This window comes from Cotesia typhae, unplaced genomic scaffold (genome assembly GCF_013202065.1).
Source record: "Cotesia typhae breed Kobodo isofemale line unplaced genomic scaffold, CoteBio_Ctyphae scaffold_121, whole genome shotgun sequence".
In the NCBI taxonomy this organism is placed as follows: Eukaryota; Metazoa; Arthropoda; class Insecta; order Hymenoptera; family Braconidae; genus Cotesia; species Cotesia typhae.
This window is the reverse complement of record NW_027423773.1, coordinates 5,197,335-5,214,702: the sequence shown is the minus strand read 5'-3', so window position 1 is coordinate 5,214,702 and position 17,368 is coordinate 5,197,335. Positions and strand designations below refer to the sequence as shown.

General features: G+C 31.7%; 2 protein-coding genes across 2 annotated transcripts in view; both read right to left on the bottom strand.

The window, feature by feature from the left end:
- The window catches only part of Lmx1a (LIM homeobox transcription factor 1 alpha), a 271,702-nt gene that overhangs the window by 246,862 nt on the left and 7,472 nt on the right, over positions 1–17,368 (bottom strand). The gene's annotated exons all lie outside the window — the stretch shown is intronic.
- LOC141533846 (uncharacterized) lies at positions 5,955–16,546 on the bottom strand. Its single transcript, XM_074252936.1, has 4 exons — positions 16,466–16,546; positions 15,646–16,230; positions 15,296–15,448; positions 5,955–6,064 (listed from the first exon to the last, which is right to left on the bottom strand). The coding sequence occupies exons 1-4, from the start codon at positions 16,491–16,493 to the stop codon at positions 5,955–5,957; spliced, it is 876 nt and encodes a 291-aa protein (XP_074109037.1). The 5' UTR covers positions 16,494–16,546.

The window sequence follows — 17,368 nt, the reverse complement described above, 5'->3', positions numbered from 1 at the left end:
ATTTTATTCGGAGTTACAGCTCGTTGAAAAATACCCAAAAATTTAGAATTTTTTTATGTCCCATAATTTTTGTGACTAGTGTATATTTTTATCAACCATTTCAATCAAAACAGATAATGTTTTTTTTTTTTTTAAGGTGACACCAAAGGTGCTTGTCCTTTACTAGAGAAAAAATTGGTCGTGATTTATTATACCTTGCTTGTCGTCATCATACGTCAGAGTTGATGTTACGAAATGTAGCAGAGGTTGCTTGGCCAGCCACAAATGGTCCAAATGTACCTATTTTCAAACGATTTAGAGACAATTGGGATAACATTGATAAAGTAGTATATGAAATCGGTTCCAATGATGAACATATTACCGACATTTTGAACGACAAAAAAAAAAGACATTCTCGATTTTATTGACAATCAATTAAAGGTATGAATTAATTCAATTTTACATTAATAATTGTGTATTTAAATGATGAACTAGTTTTTGACACATTTTTGTGTGTATTAAGGACTTATAAGTTTTTAATTGATAAATTTCAAATATCTTTTTGCTCGAATATTTTACAAAGTGTATTTTTTCATTAACTTTATTTACAAATTTAACTAATTACATTATCATTCACTATCAAAGAAACCCATTGGTTGCTGATAATGATTACAGTTTTCTCACTTTTTTATTTTTCTTTCTTTTCATATTTTTCAATAAGAATCATCATCCAAAAGACGACTATAAAGAATTACTGGAACTAAGCAGTATCTTTTTAGGTGGTGGAGGTGATAAAGTTCAATTTAAAGCCCCTGGCGCTTGTCACCATGCAAGATGGCTTTCAAAAGCTCTTTATTGTTTCAAGATTTATTTATTTCGTAAGCAGTTTAAAGTACCAGCGAAAGAAACAGATGCTTTGCGAAAAATTTGTGTTTTTGTTCTATTATTTTACGTGAAAATATGGTTTACTGCTCCATATGCGATAAAAGCCCCAAACTCAGACTTACAATTAGTAAAAGATCTTATCGAACATCGAAAAATTCATCCGGAAATCGCTAATGCAGCTCTTGAAAAATTATCTAAACATCTATGGTATTTGCATGAACAACTTGCTTGCTTGGCGCTGTTTGATAATACAGTATTACCAGAAGAAAAATTGAAAATTGCAAAAAAAATTAATAGTATTCCCGCTGTAAAGCAATCGAATAAGCATTACTCAGAGCCTGACAAAACAATTACTTCACTCAGTGAAAAAAACATCAGTGATTTTGTGACACCAAATTCAGTTTTCATCTTTAAACAGTTTAACCTTTCATATGAATTTTTAAATTCTGAATTTCATACATGGGAATCAAATTTTGAGTACCAAAAATGTTCTGAAACATTCAAAAAGTTAAAAGTTGTAAATGATACTGCTGAGCGAGGAGTAGTTCTGACTCAAAGATTCAATGAAGCTTTCACCCGCAATGAAGATGAACGACAAAAAGTTTTTCAAACAGTACAGCATCACCGTTCGCAACATAAACTGTGTACTAAATCAACTTTCAGCATAAAGAAAATGGTGTAAAATATTTAATTTATCGTATTTGATCATACATGTAGTTGAGTTCCAAGTTACATAGACCTGATATAATATAATTTATTTAAAAATAAAAAAAGTTCAGAAAAATACAATTAAAAATTTTTTTCGTTGAATTTGCAACTTAATCAATAAGTAATTACTAATTATAATTATGATATGAATAAAAAAATCAATATTTTTTAAGATTTGATTCAACATTTTGTGGAAATTCAATGCTACGTAAACTTCAATGACTAATATCTCAGAAAATATCGATCTTAGTGATTTGGTGGTAAGGACCTTTTTTGTAGAGAATTGAATTTCCTACAAAATTATAATTTACATTTTTTCTGTATGTCTTGTTGTTTATGAGATAATGAGTGAAAAAACAAGAATTCTATGAAAAATTCAGTTTGGCGGTCCGTACTACCCCACCAGTATGAGTTACGACTTCGCGACAATGGACACTATTGTAGAGCATTCAATTCTCAAAAAAACCCGTCCATGGTCAAAGCGATGCTATGAAATGCCACTGAGCTATAGAAATTAAAAAGAAAAAAATGAAAGTTCTCGTATATTTCAAATGGGAAATCTTCACACGCTGTGTAGGAGTACTTAATATTAATATTAAGGGCTCAAATTTTCAGGGAATTTTTTTGGGTGTATTTCCAACAAAATTTCGGGATGGGAGCGAAAAAATAGTCGCAAAAAAAAAAGCACCTAATATATATATATATATATATATATATATATATATATATATATATATATATATATATATATATATATATATATATATCTTATCAGCTCTAATTATATAATATATGATTTCATACATTGTTATGTTTATAGATTCACATCAGTGAAGTATACTCAACGAATTAAAAACACTGCTTACTGGATTAATATCAGTTTCAGTGAAAAAATCCGTTTCGAAAATTTTTTTCAGATTTTTAGTGAAAATAACTGTCAATATGGTAGTCTGGTGAAGATATCTGAAATAACACAAAATTTTTTAATTCACTTTTTTTTTCAATTCCGTTATTAAGCTTTCATGAAGAAACTTGATCATGCTTCGTTTAATTGTAATTAACACATTTTGATTGGCAATCACACCGCATTTTCTCAATTTAGTCGGCCATACGTTTTATTTTTTAGTCAATTCAATTTTCGCAGTGATTCCACTACAGAGTCAACGTATGCAGGCGTATTCACTTGTAAGCAAATTGCGTAACCGAACAGGAGAGGGCGTTTTATTGAAATCATAAACGATGTGCGGAGAATTTAAAAATTTCAAATACGTATGCCATGTTGATTTTACCTAACTTTTGTTAAACGTATCATAAAATAATATTTCATTAATTACATTTATGCATTTTATAGGTTGACTTACTTATAAATGTTAAAACATTAAAAGGATGTTCATGTATCCTGAAAAAATTTGGGGTACTCAATGACGCGCGCCAAGTACGATAAAAAATTTTTTTCTTAATTTTTAAATTTTCAACAAATTTTTTTCAATTTTTTCAACATTATGACGGTTTCTTGGTATTTTTTTGTATTTAACTTTTTTTTGTATAGAATGAAAATTATTGTAACGAGTCTTATTTTTTTTGCAAAGTGCAGATGTTATTGAGATGAGTTTTATGAACGTGGACTTGGCGCAATTTTTAACAGTGAAACTGTTTTTGTTCGGATAAGTTTTACCAAAATTTCTTGGTGCGTTTCTTCTTGACTCTGCTCTCCCCACTCTCACTACACCGACACCTCCACCGTGGGGACTCACTTACGAGTCTAAAATTGTGCCTACAAGGGCTTAAAATCACAGCGCTCTGTGATCCGTCGATAATTAGATGAGTGCGGGTAAAAGGGCTTTTAATGGGTAACGATCACTCCGTTACATCACATTTTCAAACTAAAGCTCTTATAGGTATAAAACTTAGTCAAGATATTTATTTTAGCATGTTTGAATTTAGTAGAAGCTAATTTTATGATATTCTACACCCAGAAGGCTGTGCGGGGGTGTTAAAAATTTTTTAAATATTCATCTTCTAATGTATAGATTTAAAACTTGGAAACTTGGCCAGAATATTTTTTTCGGTATGTTTGAATTTACTAAAAACTAATATATATATATATATGGGGTATTCCATGCCAAATCGACCACTTTTGACCCCGACCCTTTTCGATTTGGCCGAAAGTTTTCCATCCTTTTCTACCCTATAAAAAACGGTTCTCAGAATTTTTTTGAATTTTTTTACCTAACTCCAAAAAAGTTATGAATTTTTCAAAAAAATGGCTTTTTTATTTTCAAATAGCCATAACTTTTTCAAAACTAAACATTTAGGTACCTTTTTTTTTTTTTAATTTTTGTTTTTAGATGTACTTTCTGATAAAAAATATTAAAAAATTTTTGTAAGTCAATACATATGGAATTTTTCAGTTTTTGACAAAAATCAATGATTTTTCGAAGTTCGACATTTTTTTTTAATTTTTTTCTAAAATAAACTTTAATCAATTCCACAGTTATCCCTGTAGAACCCAGATTGGGCCGATTTCTCTTTCTATTTTTTTATTCAATTGAAAAAATATTGTTAAATTTTCAAAAATGGAAAAAAATTTTTTTCATAAATTTTATTTATATAATGAGATAAATACAATTCAACGATTTCACGGCATTATATTCACAATTTAGAGGCTTCATCGATGACTGTATTTAGTAAGATTCAAATTTTAATATATCAATTAGATCGATAAACTAGGGATAACAATTATCGACTTACCTATAGCCAGTAAACTAGATGCTATAAGCTAGTATGTTTTGATTAAAAGTGCGGCTTTTTCATTTTGAGATCTAAAACATAACCTATAAATCTTTTGTGCAATCTAGTGTTTTATAAAAGATTGTCATTACATTTGTTGTATAAATAAATAATTTCTCTAGTTTATAAGCGCTTTTTTAATTTGTCTTTATGGCGTCAAAAAGGTATTTGATCGGTGTTGTAATCCTTTTGAGTTGGAATCTCATTTTAAAAAAATTGGTTTACGTCCGGCGACTGATATTATGAAAGTAACGTTAGGATTAGATGATAATTATTTATTATGCAGTTCATGTCGAAAAAAAGCTTCAGAGTTAGTGAAGCAACAAACAAATGCTCGTAATGATCCTAGTGCTGATGTAAGTGACCGTGAAGACAACTATAGTGACAATAATGACAACAATGATCAGGCTGACAATGATAGTAATACAACTGCCATGGATCTCCCATTATCCTTATCATTCCGTAAGTTTTTTTAATTATTTATACGTTACTTGAATACATTTCTAGTAGCTATATGTTTCACTATTATTTTTTAAGGTTCCATGTCATTTGATAGCGAACCCAAAGCATCACAATCAAGCTCAGGATCCCAAGTTAGCGCTGCAACTCAATTACCCGTAATAAACCATGCATTAGAATTGTTAAATCAATCACCGATTCCATCGAAGAAATTGAATGATAATCAATTTTTGAACAATAAAATAAATCGGGTATCCGACAGCTTGAAAAAAGTTTTGCTTTCTTCTTCAGATGAAGAATCGATTGATGACGATGGTGAAAATTTTCGCTCTCTAATTAATATATATATATATTGTGACATGGGAAATTTTTCCCATCTAGATTTCATTTATAGAGATTATTTTTTTTGAGTATTATTTAATCTAGAGTGTTGGCCAAGCTGATGGAATGCTGAGATTCGACGCGCCTGTGTCGCTCCAAGTGGTTTCCGATCAGAATGCGAAGCTCGAGGTAAAAATTAAGCCGAACCGCGCCAAATAAATTATACTAAGTATGGATGGATGCGTCCGAAAGAAATTTACGATGTATTTAATAGTGTGTGAGAGAGAGAGAGCGAATGAGAAAAGCGACCGGGCGAACCCGCAGTTCAGTTCGCAATCAACGACCAGGGAGACATCTGGGAGTGACAACGATCAACGAGGGAAACCCGGAATCGGAATCTACGAACGACTGGACGTTGAAGCAACGGGAGCACATCGAGGCTCCACCTGAACGCCGAATGGAGGACTAAAGTGGGAAATCGACCAACCATTGACCATGGAAATTCATCCGACAACGGCTGATTGGACGCGCAGCTTCTTAGCTGCGCTAGAGAAAAACCACATGTTGCTGGAAAACGAAAGAGAAAGGAATTCAATTCTGATCTGGATACCGTTCCAGCCACTTTTCATACGCTGAAAAATTTTTGTTGTGACACTAAAATCAAGCGAAGACGTATTATATTGAAAATTCAGCCGCTTACGTGTTGAATTTCTTCATTTTGTTAATTTTGAGTGTCGATCCCGTCGAAAGTTAATTTTATTGTGTCATTGCCGTACACCAGAAGCCAAGAATTATATCAACAGTTTTTTTGGTCATTCCGACAACGAAAAATTCCGTTGTGATGCCATCGCCGAGAACCTCTGCCGCCTGTCAGCACAGCCGACATCTGCTTCCTGGACTTCACACCGTGCCGAGCCGTCGACTGAACGGGGTAAGTGCGGTCACAGTTTGTTAATTTACCTGGGTGACTTCACCGCGATCCGCGATTAAGCCGAGATCGGATAGGTTTTTGTTTTTCCTCTTACCTGTCCGAATTACAAGCTATAAATGTTTATTTAATTTTTTTTCACGTTGAAAGTAACAAAGGACAACCAATTACGATTTTGAATTGTCCGAGAATAATTGTGTACCGAAATTCAACAATTGCGTTGTTGAATTCCGGCTTCGGGGTGACGTCAGCCAGGTGCCAGGTGCCAAATTTTTTGTAATACGTTGTTAAGAGATATTGTGTACAGTTGTCGATTTGTTTTGGTAAAGTTTGAGATTACCTGCCGCAGAAAATTGGCTCGACTCGAGGGCCATCTAAGAGCGCCAATAGACACTCTACCTCGAGCTATGTTCCCGCGTATTGCCCGACGGGTAACAACAGTTACCGACGGTCCTGTTATCCGCGGCGGGTGGTAACTGATTGACAGATTGTGCCATCGATAATCTATATACTACAGAGCGATCCAATTGATAAATTCATTTCCTTAAATACGAATTAAAATGAATTTTTTTGTTTGTTTGTTAAGGCGAGAGAAGTGAAACAATTATTTTTTTTTATTAATAAATCCATAATTTGTTTGTTAGAACGAGAAAAGCGAAACAATTATTTTTTTTTATTAATAAATACATAATTTGTTTGTAGGACGAGAAAAGCAAACAATTAATTTTTTGTTTGTAGTGATAAATTCATAATTTGTTTGTTAAGAAAGGACCAGAGAACAATTTTTTTTTTGGTATTTATAAATTCAAAATCTTGTTTGTAAAAAAAAAAAAAAAAAAAAAAAAGAAAAGCGAAACAATTATTTTTTTTGTATTGAGAAATTCGATAGTTTGTTGTTAAGAGAAGAAAAAGAAACATTTTGTTTATTGATTTTTTTTTGTTGAACTGTCTCAATTTTTTTATTTTATTCTCGTGTGATACAAAAATTCCGAATCGCTTCCTATACCCTCTCTACAATTTAGAATCTCTTCGACATTGACCTGCCGCCCAACGACGATCAACTGTTAACTCCGAACCGTGGAACGTAAAGTTCCTGGCGCCCAACAATCTACGAACCAGGTAAGCCAATATTTAGGTGGATCTCTTCGGCGCTGTCGACGCCAGTGCCGTGAAAAAGCCATCATAATATATATATCAATATATATACATATATATATATATATATATATATATATATATATATATATATATATATATATATATATATATATATATATACACTACTGGAAAAAATTAAGGGATCAAAAAAAAATTCCAAATTTTTCGGTAGTTTTCAACAGGCCGTAACTTTGAGAGAAATGGTCGTACAGGAAATAAAAAAAAAGGAAATTGTAGCTCCAAGTGTCTAGTTTTTGGATTAGAACTTCAAAATTTTGTAGCCTCCGCGGTTTCTGAGTAATCGTAGAAAAACCAGCAACAAAAAAATTCTCAAAATTTTTTAGTTTTTTTTTTTTGGTCTACGGGCGTGGAAAACATTTTTTTAGCTTAACCACCATAAGGATCGGATACTTTGTTCATTTAGCTTTAATTTCTTTTTTAAACACCCTGATACGTCCACTCCTCGCTGAGATATCGGTCTTCAAATGGAAAAGGATCTTTTTGTCTTTGATTATCGATATCTCAGCAACCAATGATCGCACAGAAAGTTAAAGGTGGGTTTCAAGAACTTGAATGAATTCCCCTTAACGACTGTCCATTGTTTTTTCGAAAAAAATTTTTTCTTTCCGTCACATGAATTTGAAAATGCAACAAAAAAGGGCTTTTAGTGGTTTTTTGAAAATCAAGCGCTGGATCGAAAATATTGAGGAAACCACTAATGTTAAGTGTGCCTTTTACAGTTCAATATGTCCCCAAAAACCCTACAAAGAATCAAATTAATCCAGCCAGCCGTTTTTTTGTTTCACTTGATCGAATTTTTGAAAAAATTAAAGGATCACGTTTTTGCTCTGAAAAGCTCATAATTTTTAAAAATGAGAAAAAAAAATGGTTTTTCGAGCTTTTTCCACATTTTTGTTCCAGAAAGTGCTTAAATTGAAAAAAAAAAAAAATTTTTTTTTAATTTTTTCTCTTGAAAAGTTTAAGAAAACAATTACCGCCGGCATTAGCGTTATCCAAAGCGTACCACGTGGAGGTCGCGCGGTCGGATTTACGCTTCTGTGTGTGTGTGTGTGTGTGTGTGTGTGTGTGTGTGTGTGTGTGTGTGTGTGTGTGTGTGTGTGTGTGTGTGTGTGTGTGTGTGTGTGTGTGTGTGTGTGTGTGTGTGTGTGTGTGTGTGTGTGTGTGTGTGTGTGTGTGTGTGTGTGTGTGTGTGTGTGTGTGTGTGTGTGTGTGTGTGTGTGTGTGTGTGTGTGTGTGTGTGTGTGTGTGTGTGTGTGTGTGTGTGTGTGTGTGTGTGTGTGTGTGTGTGTGTGTGAGGTATTTCAGGAGAATTGAGACCCGGTGGCTCGTCAGTTCCACCGTATTTAATGACTCCAAACTCATTCTCTGAAGGTTTTGTTGGTTCAATACCGGGTATTACCACCCCTGTTTTCAATAACGGCTCTCAAACGTTCAGCCATGTTTATGCAGACGGTAATTTGAGGCTGCGGAATGGTATTCCAAATGTGCTGAAGCGCGCGCTCCAAAGCAGCTAAGTTCTGCAAATTTGGATACTCTCTGCGCAACCGACGGCCCATTATGTCCCAAACGTGCTCTATGGGGTTGAGATCTGGACTCATTGCTGGGTGTCGCAACAATGTGATGTCATGCCGCTCAAAGAAGCGCCGGGTAATGTTGGCTGTGTGTGGACGTGCATTATCTTGCATCAATATGAACGACCTCAGATGTTGTCGTCTGCGCAGAACAATGGGCCTTAAAATTTGGTCGATGTAACGTCTAGCTGTCAAATTTTCGCGTACAATTACCAAAGGTGTTCTCCAATTTCGTGAAACGCCGCCCCACACCATAACTGATCCACCGCCGTAGGCAACGACTGGACGGACAAAGTTCTGGCGAAAACGTTCTCCACGACGGCGCCAAACGAGAGGATGTCGATCGTTGCCATACAGATTAAAACGAGACTCATAGCGCAGAGGGATTAGTTTTGAAAAAAACTGTTGAATGAAGCGATTTGCTAAGGATTCACAAAAAGAAAAGAAAAAAAAAACTCCGAAAAGCATATGAAAAAAATCGAAATTCGATTGGGGGTATTAACTTTTTTTATTAATTTAATTAAAAGGAGATCAGTAGAATCAAGGAATGCAGCGGTGGAAAGGTGATAAAAATCATTGGGCGATGGTTTTTTGAGTTTCCTTAACTTGTTAAAAAAAAAATTTTTCCAAAAAAAATTTTTTTTTTTAATTTTTTTCGAAAAAATTTTTTTTTTTTGAAAATTTTTTTTTTTGGATTTTTTTTTTTTTGAAAATTTAAGCACTTTTGGAACGAAAATGTGGAAAAAGCTCGAAAAAACCATTTTTTTTTCATTTTTAAAAATTATGAGCTTTTCAGAGCAAAAACGTGATCCTTTAATTTTTTCAAAAATTCGATCAAGTGAAACAAAAAAACGGCTGGCTGGATTAATTTGATTCTTTGTAGGGTTTTTGGGGACATATTGAACTGTAAAAGGCACACTTAACATTAGTGGTTTCCTCAATATTTTCGATCCAGCGCTTGATTTTCCAAAAAACCACTAAAAGCCCTTTTTTGTTACATTTTCAAATTCATGTGACGGAAAGAAAAAATTTTTTTCGAAAAACAATGGACAGACGTTAAGGGGAATTCATTCAAGTTCTTGAAACCCACCTTTAACTTTCTGTGCGATCATTGGTTGCTGAGATATCGATAATCAAAGACAAAAAGATCCTTTTCCATTTGAAGACCGATATCTCAGCGAGGAGTGGACGTATCAGGGTGTTTAAAAAAGAAATTAAAGCTAAATGAACAAAGTATCCGATCCTTATGGTGGTTAAGCTAAAAAATGTTTTCCACGCCCGTAGACCAAAAAAAACTAAAAAATTTTGAGAATTTTTTTGTTGCTGGTTTTTCTACGATTACTCAGAAACCGCGGAGGCTACAAAATTTTGAAGTTCTAATCCAAAAACTAGACACTTGGAGCTACAATTTCCTTTTTTTATTTCCTGTACGACCATTTCTCTCAAAGTTACGGCCTGTTGAAAACTACCGAAAAATTTGGAATTTTTTTGATCCCTTAATTTTTTCCAGTAGTGTATATATAGATATATATATATTAGGGTGGGTCAAAAAAATCGAATAATTTATTTTTGATTTTATACTCTGAAAAATAGGTTCGTAGACACCTAAAAGAATTCTCTCAAGTATAAGCTCTTAATTATAACGGAAGGTCCTCCGCTTTGCGGGTTTCTATTTTTTTCGAATAATCAGATAAAAAAATTTATATCTCGCTTCCAACTGCTTGGAAAAATATTCCGTGGCATAGATTTTGTGAGAAATTGAATGCTTTACAAAAAGGTCTCTTATGACTTTTTCAAAAACTCAACCGATTAAAAGATATTCATAGTTGAAGTTTGGCTATTTTAAGGAAAATATTCGTTTTTATTATGAATTTTATAAGTCGATGAAAAAAATTATTTCGGATTGCGGAACTCATGATTTTGTAGGAAATTTACTGCTCTACAAAAATGGTCTCTTATGATTTTTTGATTAAGTGAAGCCGTTACGAGATATTCATCGTCAAACATTAACGAATATCAATATTTCCAGTTTTTGATCAATAATTCGATAAATTTTAATTTAAACTATGAGTTTCAGGAAAATTTACATAAATTTGAATTTTGATCGATAAAGAAATGTTATAAACAATTTTTTAATATTGTTTTCAGTCTTGAGCTTGTTTGATTGCATTAAAACAAGAAATTAGAGCATTTTTTTCGACATATAGCCAATGATTAGTTTAATTTGAAGTGAATGACATATTTCTTTGTCAAATTTAATATGAAAAGTATTGAATCAAGTGAGAAACAACCAGTATTTAACTTTTTATAGATAAATTTTTTATTGAATTATCAATTGCAATATAATTGTCTATATTTTTAACATAACAGTACGCTATTACTATAAATAATTTCTTTTATTACAATTTGGGAATATTTTTGATGTTCTTTGACAACTTGCAATAAGTACTGGAATTGTTCTTCATTTTTGTCAAGCATTGATTATATTCACTGACTAATGCAACAGCTCGCTCTGCTGAATCATTGACAACTTTTAGTTGTTGAAAGTATTCTTTATTTTCGAGATAACTCTCATTAGTAGGCCATAATTCAACATCGACATCAAGAAAGTCATACGGTAGATCGAAGATTTTGAAAAGAATTAATGACTTTTTAGACACAAAGTCACTCAGAGTTCTCTGCGCCAATGAATTCAAATCTTTTTAGCAATTACAAATCTTTTAGCTTTAGAATCTGTACCTTCACGAGTATTAACAGCTTCAACAATACTTTTTTTACTTCTAATGGAACGCCATCGTCAAACAGTGATAAAATGGCAAGTTCATCGCTCAAATACCATAAGTGCGAAATCATTTTTTCACACGTAGCTGAAGAAATCAAAGGATTGATATGTTTGTACTCCAATAAATTTTTCATAAACTGCAAGTCATGATAAGCAGCAGTTGTTGCAGAAGTTGATGAAAACCAAGCTTTTAAATACAATGTGACTATAAAAATACAGAAATGACGAAGACCATGCAATTCTTTCTGAGAGAGTTTGAATTCATCTCTGAATAGATACATTTTCAAACTATAAATGGCCTTAGCCATCCATCTAGCATGATGAACAGCACCAGGACGTTTGAAAGAAATCTTTTCTTGAGGCATTTCTCCAAGGAAAATCAATGATAATTCCAATAATTCTTTATCTAACTTATTATAACATTTCTTTATCGATCGAAACTCAAATTTATGTAAATTTTCCTGAAACTCATAGTTTAAATTAAAATTTATCGAATTATTGATCAAAAACTGGAAATATTGATATTCGTTAATGTTTGACGATGAATATCTCGTAACGGCTTCACTTAATCAAAAATCATAAGAGACCATTTTTGTAGAGCAGTAAATTTCCTACAAAATCATGAGTTCCGCAATCCGAAATAATTTTTTTCATCGACTTATAAAATTCATAATAAAAACGAATATTTTCCTTAAAATAGCCAAACTTCAACTATGAATATCTTTTAATCGGTTGAGTTTTGAAAAAGTCATAAGAGACCTTTTTTGTAAAGCATTCAATTTCTCACAAAATCTATGCCACGGAATATTTTTCCAAGCAGTTGGAAGCGAGATATAAATTTTTTTATCTGATTATTCGAAAAAAATAGAAACCCGCAAAGCGGAGGACCTTCCCGTTATAATTAAGAGCTTATACTTGGATAGAATTCTTTTTAGGTGTCTACGAACCTATTTTTCAGAGTATAAAATCAAAAATAAATTATTCGATTTTTTTGACCCACCCTAATATATATAAGCAAAATACCACTCACTCACTCACTCACTCACTCATCACGAGATCTCTGAAACTATTCGCCCGATTGACTTGAAATTTGGGATAATTACTCCATTCGTGATATAGACGCTCACCAAGAACGGATTTTAGGCAATCCCTAGCCAAAATGGATTTTTCGTCTTCCATCACGTATGCTACCCCCCCCCCTCTATATATCTCTTTCTCTTTTTTTTTTTAGAAAATGTCATTTTGATTTACCAATCTAAGAAACCCATTAAATGGCACACATCAATAATAGAACTCACCCCCCACTCCGCAACCACCCACGCTAATCAACCGTTGCAATGGTTACCGTTGCTATGGTTATCGTTGCCATGGTTACCGTTGACATGGAAACCGTTGCCATGGATACCGTTGCCATGGATACCGTTGCCATGGTTACCGTTGCTATAACAATTGTTAAAATGAATAAATTGTAATAAGAAATTCGGTTGTAAACTAAATTAAGAGTAGTGATTAGAATAAAAGTAGGAAGTTACTAAATATTAATATCCTATACAATTATTATTAAACGGTATTATTCTATACAATGTTACGCAAATACATCGATTTTTATCGATTGATTGTTGGGACAGTAGGAATTCATAATGATACTTTTTTTAAGAAAGAATAACTAAATCATTAATAACTGAAATAGCTAATATGTATTGGAATGATCATGAAGGATGAACTCCATTACATCATAAAACAGATAAATATAACATAATTATTAATGTTAATATTGTTAAATGATTATACTGATTTTAATGATCAAAATTAAAATGGTAAGTTGTGTTTGATATATATATATTAGGGTGGGTCAAAAAAATCAACTATTTTTTTTTTTACAATTAATACGGAAAAATGGGTTACTAGGCACCTTAAAACACTTCTCACCAAATATGAACTCTTAATTTTAATAGGAAGATCCTCCGCGTCGCAGTTTTTCATTTTTTTTTCCCAGTCCAATAGAAAAAAATTCATTCCTCATCATTAATTGGTCGTACAGAAAAAAGTTTTTTAAGAATTTTGTAGGAAATTTAATGCTCTACAAAAAAGGTATCTTTGTTTTTTGTTATGTTTTTTCCGTAAACCTCACCATTTCACTATTATTGAAGATTTAAGATTGATTATTTTAAGTCAAATGTCACTTTTGTTTATGAATTTTATAACTCGACAAGAACTGGCTATTATTGAATGGGCAATAGAAATTTTTGTAGCAAATTAACTGCTCTATAAAAATGGTATCTTATGTTTTGGCGATTAAATTAATCGTTCAAAAGATATTCATCATCAAACTTTCATGTATATCGATTTTAAGAGTTTTTGATTAAATAATCGAAAAATTTCAATTTAATCTATCAGTTTTGAGAAAATTTACACGAAAAAAATTTTTTTTCATCAACTGAGAAACTTCAAAATGTTTTTCAAGCTTTTTTTTATGGTAAGTATTTTTATCTACATTTAAAAAAATAAATTGTACATTATTTATCGCTTAGTTAATCATTTATCAATAAAAAATGCAAAGTTTTCATTATAAATATATTATGATTTCAGTTTTGGAGAAAAAAATGTCCAATTAGTTATAAGAAAGTTTTTTATTTCAATTTTCAACTGAGCTATTTATTTTCAAACAATTTTTTGTTGGAAGTAGGGTAGTTTTTTCGATGCTCTTTCACAACTTGCAATAAAAATTGAAATTGCTCTTCGTCTTTCGTTAAGCATTGGTTATATTCACTTACTAATGCGACACCTCGCTCTGCCACATCATTAACAACTTTCAATTGTGCGAAAAATTCTTTATTTTCATTATAACTCTCATCAGTAGACCATAAATCAATATTTTTGTCAAGAAAATCATACGGCAGATCAAAGATCTCAAAAAGTTTTAATGACTTCTTAGAAACAAAGTCACTTATATTTTTTGCAGAATTAAATGTAAATTTTTTCTATCAATAATAAATCTTCTTGCTTTAGAATCTGTACCTTCGCGAGTCTTAACAGCTTCGACAATATTCTTCTTTATGTTTAATGGAACGGTATCATCAAAAAGTGATAAAATAGCAAGTTCATCACTTAAGTACCATAAATGTGAAGTCATTTTTTCACATGTAGCCAAGGAAATTAAAGAATTAATTTTACTGTACTCAATTAAATTTTTCATAAACTCTAAGTCGTGATTAGCAGCAGAAGTCGTAGAAGTTGATGAAAACCAAGCTTTTACATACACCATAACTATGAAAATACAAAATTGTCGAAGACCATCCAATTCTTTCTTAGAAAGGTCAAATTCATCACTAAAAATAAACATTTTTAGGCAATAAATTGCCTTTGCCATCCATCTTGCATGATGAACTGCACCAGGACGCTTGAAGAAAACTTGCTCTCGTGGCATTTCTCCCAGAAAAATTAATGACAATTCCAATATTTCTTTATAGTCATCTCGGGGTTGCGATAACTACCAAAAGTAATCAATTATTCGTAAAAATCAAAAATTATCCTCTACACTTAAAATTGTATTCAAATAATACCTGTAAGTATCGCTTAATAAATGAAGATAGATTATTTTTTTCATTCGTAATAATATTAGCAACAATACTATCTTCAACACCAGATTTATACTTCGTTTTATCGAATGTGTCCCAAAATTTTTGAATCTGCCAAATATTGGAACATTTGGTCCAGATGATACTGGCCAATAGACTTCGAATGCACTCCTTAAAATGATCTCATAAATATGATGGCGACATGGTAACCAAATTAATTCTTTTCCTAAGGCCTTTTCAATTTCTTTACATGTACCATGATGGATTCCTGTATAGTAAAAATAGATAATTACACTTTAAGTTCTGTATTTAATAAAAATTGTAACGCATATTTAAAATCTATAAATAAATAAAGAATTATAACTAATGGGCACGTGTCGAAAATTTAATTAATATATGAAAACAATTCAACTAGAACGATGAAAATAAAATTTTCTTTTAAATATTTTATCATTGATTAGTTACCCGTATTAACCGCAGTCGTGTCAAAACACATCGCCTTGATGTAACTAATAATACCCCATTGATTTAACGTTGACAAGATGGTTGCTGTTTGATTTTCTACCGATCCACTATTCATTTTTGGAACTCCAAGTAACTGCTCAGTACCAAAAGCAGTCAAAATAATCGGTAATCGATCCACAAATTTCGATTCAGAAATGTCATTCAGTATTTTCCCATCCCAATGCACGACATATTTATCATGAGCTTTGAAGTTATCTTTTAGTCCTATAGCAATGTCTTTTCGTAAGAGCATGCGAGTTCGTTGAATTGTTCGATAACTAAGAGTTGTATCTTCTACATTAACACCAACACTTGATAGAACTGGAGCAATAATGAACATCGCATTTCTACTACTAACATTAGCTCTGTCGAGTGCTGAGATAAGCTCTGGAGTTAGAATATTTATTTTTGCTCGTGTTGTCGGAATTTGAGGCACATACTCTAAATCTGAACCGAAATTTGTAGCTTGACTTAATGTAAGGGTTGAAGATGACTCTGATTCCTCACTTCGAACAATCTCATGGCTGGTTGAGGGTTGATTCAAATCTAAAATAAGCGTTGTTATTTAATTAATGGAAGCAAAACTATGGAACTCATTCATTTTGACATCAAATAAGGAACACAAAGAGTTTTTTATTTATCATCTACGAACATATTGACATTTATGATATAATTAATTAGAAAAACAATAATATACTTTATTATTCATAATTTATAATCAATTTAATTTATTTTCAATTCTGATTAAAATTTATAATAATTAAATGTTGTAAATACTCACGACTTTCATCTACTTCCATCGTATTCATAGTACTGTTTAATTTATTTGGGTTATTTGAAAGAATTTCTTTCCGGGTATCACTTTTTTGATTTGAATATAGTTCACGAATATCATTATCAAGCAGTTTTATTGATTTATGATTTACAATATCAAATAATGCTTTGATTTCATTCTGAAATATTATTACATTTTTGTTTTGGGCTGATGATTTTTTTCGCACAAAAGATTTTTGCAATTTCAACTATCGGTTATGATAGCGAAGAATTTTTTGTATTACATTAGTTGATCCACTAGTCGGAATCTGGTTGTTTTTCCATAGTTCAATAACTTGATCAGTTGCATTTTTAGCACTTTGTTTGATGGAACATTTTAACACTTTGAGCTGATAAAAAAAAAAACACTCATAACCTCTTTCACTGTTGGCATTTTACGTTCTGAAATTTTTTGCATGGGTTTTCCGATCAAATGAATTTCCTTATCCATATTTTCGATAAATATATAAATTTATGTAGTGACCGCAAAATTTGTAAATATTTAATCGTTTTATCACATATACAAGATCATAACTTGTGGAAACACTAGAAATGCTGTAGGAAATGTAAACAATTAAAAACAATATAACTATAAAGAAAAATGTAGGTGGCGCTAGTTCACAAGGGAAACAGAGTAAATAGAATACAAAACAAAAATTCTCTACAGAAGAAATTTTCCCAAGGACAATATACAGCTGTAGTGGAAAAATTTTTAAGACGTTTTGAAGACGTTATAAAAAAACAACATGATCGTGATTTCTAATGATGAAAAATAAAAAGTTTGGAATTATTGAATAAAAATTTTGAAAACAAAATTCAAATAATACTTACATTAAAGACAAAAAATGAAATTTTCTCAAAACTGATAGAT

Excerpts from the sequence above, each read along its gene's own strand:
- LOC141533846 (XM_074252936.1), bottom strand. The coding sequence starts at position 16,493 with ATGAATACGATGGAAGTAGATGAAAGTC. Across the intron at positions 16,231-16,465 it reads GATGGAAGTAGATGAAAGTC|ATTTGAATCAACCCTCAACC; the intron begins GTGAGTATTTAC and ends CGCTTATTTTAG. Across the intron at positions 6,065-15,295 it reads ACCAAATGTTCCAATATTTG|TCGACGGCTCGGCACGGTGT; the intron begins GCAGATTCAAAA and ends TACCCCGTTCAG.